We start from the raw sequence: 6,241 nt of genomic DNA on the forward strand, positions 1-6,241 counted from the left end.
TGGTCTCAATCTCCTGACCTCATGATCCGCCCGTCTTGGCCTCCCAAAGTGCTGGGATTACAGGCTTGTGCCACTGCGCCCGGCCAAGATGCATTATTTTTAATCAACATCACCATGCTGTACCACAGATCTCCAGAATTTATCCATCTTATCTAATGGAAACTTTGTACTCTTTGACCAACATCTCCCGGAGCGGGTGTTCTATTTTTTAGAGGTGGGTTCTCACTATGTTGCCCAGGCTGGTCTCAAACTCCTGGCCTCAAGCGATCCTTCTGCTTCAGCCCCCTGAGTAGCTGGAACTATAGGTGTGAGCCACTGTGCCTGGCTAGCAGGTGGTATTTTAGTTCTGCTTCCTCATACCTGCCACGTTCTGGGATATGTGGCTATCCCAGATATACATATGAATATGTAGCCCACCCTACCTTTGGCCCCGATAAATGAATACATGGACTCTTTCGAGAATCACTTTGGAGAGCTGCAGACCCTACACAGAACCTAGGTTGTGGGGAAGATCTTCAAGATGAGGAACTATACAGCTCTGACGGGTAGTGCATTCCAATGATAAATTGTCCTAATAGTTAAGGTTTTCCTGATTGCTAACTCTTGTCACACCTACTTTGCCTATTGATTACTGCTCATGGAAATGGGAGAGCTGGCCCTGTTTTCCTAAACCCCACCTGTGGTTGCTGGCTTATCTCAGAACTTTATCAAGAAGCAACTGCACAGGCTGCTGTAGTTCCTGAAACTCTTCCCCTCCTCCTGCGTGCCTTCCCAGACCCCACTACAAGGCCTCTCACAGCCCCCCACTTCCTGAATAACCCAAGCTACTTGCACGTGCATTATGTGGGTGACTGGCTGCTTCCCTTATGCCTGTTGTTACGGGCTAAGTTATGCCCCTCTCAAATTCCTATGTTGAAGCCCTAACCCTTAGGTACACCAAAAGGCGACTGCATTTGGAGACAAGGTCTTTAAAGAGGTCATTAAGATAAAATCAGGTTAGACGGGTGGGCCCTAATCCAACAGGACTGGTGTACCTACGAGAAGACAAAGACACAGACTCACACAAAGGAAAGACCATGTAAGAGACCCAGACAGAGGCGTCTGCTACACTCGCTCTGCAAACTTCTCTTAGTGCAAACATCTTCCTCTTCCTCTCCCTGAAAGAAAACTGCCCGTCATCAAGAGTCCTGGCATAAAGCTTGTTGTCAGCTTTCAGGGCCAGATATTCATAGGTTTTTACGGGTCCCAAGGAGAGCCAGTGGCATGAGACTTCCCCTCCCAGCTCCTTCTTTTTTGTTTTGTTTTGTTTTTGTTTTGAGATGAGTTTCACTGTTTTTACCCAGGCTGGAATGCAATGGCGTGATCTCAGCTCACTGCAATCCCCGCCTCCTAGGTTCCAGCAATTCTCCTGCCTCAGCCTCCCGAAAAGCTGGAATTACAGGCACCCACCACCACACACAGCTAATTTTGTATTTTTAGTAGAGATGGGGTTTCACCATCTTGGCCAGGCTGGTCTCAAACTCCTGACCTCAGGTGATCCGCCCACCTCAGCCTCCCAAAGTGTTGGGATTACAGGTGTGAGCCACTGCGCTCAGCCCCTAGCTCCTTCTAAATCCCTATCTGCAAACTTCTCTTAGTGTTAACATTAGGCACGTCTAAAGCCAAGGAGAGAGGCTTCAGAAGAACCCAAGGCTGCTGATACTTTGACTTCAGACTTCCAGCTTCCTGAACTGTGAGAGAATACATTTCTGTTACATAAGCCATCCACTCTGTGGTACTTTGTTATGGCAGCAAACAACACACCAGCCTCCTGAACTGTGAGAGAATACATTTCTGTTACATAAGCCACCCACTCTGGTACTTTGTTATGGCAGCAAACAACACACCAATCTTGACTTACAAGCAAGAAAAGGCCGAAGAGTTTGTATGATTTGTACAGAAGTCACTATAGTTTTTCCACACAGAGAAATTTAATAAGCATTTTGGTTTTATTACTGAAAAGCTTATCATAAGGCCAGCACAACTTCTGCAAATAATAAGAAAGCCCCCCTGGCCCCCCAGACACTTTCTTTCCATTGTACTTATACAGCACTGTGGCAAGTCCACGCAGAGTCATAAGAAAGCCCCCCTGGCCCCCTAGACACTCTCTTTCCACTGTACCTACAGAACACTGTGGAAAGTCCACCCAGAGGAACCCACGTGCCAGACTTCCTTCAACCCAAGATTACTGGTTTCCCATGATATGTACTTATAAAAGTTTTGGGCGGCCGGGCGTGGTGGCTCATGCCTGTAATCCCAGCACTTTGGGAGGCCGAGGCAGGTGGATCACCTGAGGTCAGGAGTTCGAGACCAGCCTGGCCAACATGGCGAAACCCCATCTCTACTAAAAATACAAAAATCAGCCGGGTATGGTGGCAAGCGCCTATAACCCAGCTAATTGGGAGGCTAAGGCGAGAGAATCGCTTGAACCTGGAAGGTGGTGGTTGCAGTGAGCCGAGATCGCATCACTGCACTCCAGCCTGGGTGACAGAGCAAGACTCCATCTCAAAAAGAAAAAAAAAAAAAAAAGTTTTGGGCATCTCAGGCCTTGTGCTCAGCCTTTTATAGGTTGTATCTCATTTAATCGTCCAAAAACCCCAAAAAAGGTAATTACTATCTCTGTTGGACAGAGGAAGAAACTGAGGCTTTCGGAGTATAGAAGCATGCCTCATATCATACTCAGAAGATTCAAATCTAAGTTTATCTGATGACAAAACTACTTTTCTGTAGCAACCATGTACTTCATACACATACTCAAACCAAGTCTAGCTGATGTTCTGGTCCCACACACTAGATACAATCCTGTGTTCTCCAAAATATTTTTATATTTCACAATGCTCCTGTAAATAGGAATTGTTTAGCCAAGGAAACAGAGGTTCCAAGAGATAAGAGATGGCCATGCTCCATTCATGCAGCAGGCCCTAGTTGTACACTAGCAGTCCCTAGCTGTCACTGAACTGACAAATCCTGCAAAGATGCACCCTCAAAGAGATGAGAGGGCACCACCTCAATGACACCCACTTATAGAAGAGTTAGCTCCAAGAGGATCTAGAACCATGAAGAGAACAAACATCCTGATGAGATTCTCGTTTAGCTGCTCTAGGAAGGGACTCAGACCCTGGTAACAGCTCACAGCTCCTCAGGGGACAGGAGAAAACTGCTGATGTAAAAGCCATCAGCTTAAAAACCACCCCAGTGTACCGTGTGCAGTGTGCGCTCCCCCAGATCACCCCTGCTACTCCCCAGGCTGCATACCTGGATCCCCGCTGAGCTGGCTTGGTGCTCTGCTTGGGAGCCCCAGGCACTGTGCCAGGGCTATGGGCTGGGCATCCTGGCTCTTTGCAAGGCCGCTGTGGGGCTCTACTGGCAGCTGCTCCTGCTCCTGGTCCAGAGGGCTGTCCCCATCGTCAATCACCACAGGGTCTTCACAGTGCTTGAGCTGTAATCCCAGAGAAAGCTTTTCAGGGCTAGGTGAAGAAGTCTCATGTCTCCCTGGGCCTGGTGACCATCCACTCCACAGCTGCCCACCAAAGGCTCCACTTAGGCCTTGGACTGGGCTGTAAAGGGGCATGACACCATCATGCCCAAATTAGAGCCTTCAGGGAGTAAAACTGGCTTTCCTAGGAAACTCTAGTCTGGGCCTAACCAAAGTACACGGCTCTCAATGGAATTCCTCATTCCCCGGCCAGTGCATGCATGGCCCAGCCAAAGTGTCTAAGCACCAGATCTCTACCCGTCCCAGCCCCACCCCTTCTACTCACCCACTGCCAGGGTCTCCCGGGCTCCCGTTCCAGTGCCTCCACCGCAGCCACAGCCTGCTCTCCGCTCTCAGGCTCCTGCGCCCGCACCCAGCTCTGGATCTCCCGGGGCAGGATGGCCAGGAACTGCTCCAGCACCAGCAGCTCCAGAATCTGCTCCTTGGTGTGCCTCTCAGGCCGCAGCCAGCCCCGGCACAGGTCCCAGAGGCGTTGCAGGGCCTCCCGGGGACCTGCCGCCTCCTGGTAGCGGAAACGGCGGAAGAGGCGCCGAGAGGACTCGGGACTGGGAAGCTCCCCCTGGGGGCTAGGGTTCTCTCCAGGTGGGCTCCTCATTTTCCTGGGCTCCTCACTTTCCTTCGGAGCCAAGACTCGGGGGCACAGGGCTGTGGGCATGATGGGATTTGATGGGGGTCAGCAGCAGAAGACGACCCTATTTCCAAACAGAAATCACTGGCTTCAGTGTTCTGGTCTCCTGCGGTCATTTCTGGGGGACAGTGACAAGGAAACTGTCAATGCCCTCAGAGACCAGCCCTTTGGAGAAGCCCTGGGAAAGGTAGGGAGTGTTGGTGTGGCTGGTCTTTACACACAGGAAGAAACAGGCAGAAAGATACCCTCCCTCCATCAGTACCATTACGTGTGGACTCCCGCAAGCGGGTGACTAGATGAACAAGGCAGGAAATCTGGGAGAAAGTGGTGGCATTTCAATGTGACACTGGTGTTTTGAGCATCCCAGGAAACCAACAGCGCCACATGCAGATGTAATCAAGACTCTCTGGTACCTTAAGTGGCGGGGTCCTCCTGGAGAGACCCGAGATGGGCAGGCCAAGCAGGCCACTAAATTGAAGCTCTGGAGCCGAAGTCACTGTTCTTGTTTTTAAGACCTTTAAAAATAGAGCTGGAAAGACAAAGACAGACATGCATCGGATGAGCCTTCAAGCACATCCAGGAATGGAAAATCCATCCTGCTGGTGGCAGAGGGCTGATGGTGCTCAGCGCTGGATGGACAACCCAGCCAGAATCAGCTTTGCCCAACAGAGTCTGCAATGGGAGGCGGGGGAAACCACCCCGAGACAGGGAACATCACACGAGAGAGCCACATGCAGCCTACCAGGGACAAATAACACTGCATCTAGAAGTATCAGTGGTTTCCTGTGAGCCTTCTGCCAACTCTTGCCTGACGTTCAACCTCGCCTCCACCCTCTTGTCTATCCTTGACCTCTTCAAACCACATTCAAGGCAACGGCACACCCGCCAAAGCCGTTCCTCGGCCAGGACAGAAGACTGGGTCCGTCAACCGCACAGCTCAGCCCTCAAAGAACCCCTGGACACTGCAGCTGCCACACCCTCAAGGTGGGACTCGGGGTCCCTACACCTCCCCGCTGGTGTGCAGACGACGAGCCGACACATACAGGGTGGCAAAAGAGACCAGCAACCAGCACACCTGGCTGGTGTTCATGACTCCCACTCTAGAACACCGACCCGTGAAAGGGCACATGGGGACACTCACAGTGCCCTTCTCTGCCATCAGGCCTCTGTGATCCTTAGGACGGGCAGTGCCTGCCACTCCTCCATCTGCAGGAGGTTGTCCGGCGTGGCCCCGTCTTAACCTCCAACAGCTCACAAGGGGGACTCGGGCCTCACTCCCATTTCACAGGAAGACAAGTGATGCCAGAAAAGCTACGAAACAACTCAGTGGTTCCAGAAACACCCACTGCTCTGACTCTCTTTGCTTTCCAAAGTAACACCACATACAGAAACGCGTATGGGGGCCGTGCAGGCGTCGGGCTGGACGCATCACAGGGCTCCCCACCACCGGATTCCCTTCCAGGGCGGCTCCGGCATCTGGAGCCCGGGGTGGGCCCCGCCCGCCCTGCTCGGCGGCCCCCTGCGGCGCCCATCACACACCTGCAGCGCCCGGGACTACTCGGGTCCGCCCCCCGGAGCACCGGCGCCCACCCGGGCTGCCGCTCGGATCGTCTCCAACCAGACGGCCGCGTCCGTCTTTGTCACGGCGGCACCTGGCGCGTCGGAGGCTCGGAGGAGATGCCTGATGAATGAACTAACGTGAGTGAGGCGGAGGAGGGCCCCGCAGGGGCGGAGCGAGCTCCGTTCGCGGAGGAGGGACCGAGCTGGATCGGCAGAAAGGGAAGGAGAAGGTCGCTGGGGGCCAGGGAAGGGGCAGCCCGCCCTCCGCGCCCTCGGTCCCCTCACGCGCGCGTCCCCCGTCTCGCCGGCTCCGGGGCTCCTCACCTCACAGCCTGGAGCTCCCTCCCGGCGTCCGGCCGAAAGCCCTCCTGTGGCGGCGGAAGTCCAGGGCAGCCGTCCTCATCCTCCCAGCCCGCCCGGCCCGGCGTACTCGCTGAGGCGGCGTCTCCGCAGGCGCCCGGCTCCTTTCCCGGCCCGTCCAGACCGCGTCTCCCGATCATCCGGAAAGCCACGGCTCG

The 6,241-nt window shown here is 53.7% G+C and overlaps 1 protein-coding gene across 1 annotated transcript in view; it reads right to left on the reverse strand.

The window, feature by feature from the left end:
* Positions 1-6,241, reverse strand: part of ZNF496 (zinc finger protein 496) — a 30,386-nt gene extending 24,145 nt beyond the window's left edge. The window contains exons 1-4 of the mRNA XM_011955745.1: positions 6,048-6,241; positions 4,577-4,692; positions 3,801-4,227; positions 3,295-3,478 (exon numbers count right to left, since the gene is read on the reverse strand). Coding sequence (XP_011811135.1) covers positions 3,295-3,478; positions 3,801-4,190 — 574 coding nt within the window. The 5' untranslated portion in view covers positions 4,191-4,227; positions 4,577-4,692; positions 6,048-6,241. The remainder of the gene's footprint in view (positions 1-3,294; positions 3,479-3,800; positions 4,228-4,576; positions 4,693-6,047) is intronic.

Source organism: Colobus angolensis, unplaced genomic scaffold (genome assembly GCF_000951035.1).
Source record: "Colobus angolensis palliatus isolate OR3802 unplaced genomic scaffold, Cang.pa_1.0 Scaffold40, whole genome shotgun sequence".
NCBI classification, from domain to species: domain Eukaryota; kingdom Metazoa; phylum Chordata; class Mammalia; order Primates; family Cercopithecidae; genus Colobus; species Colobus angolensis.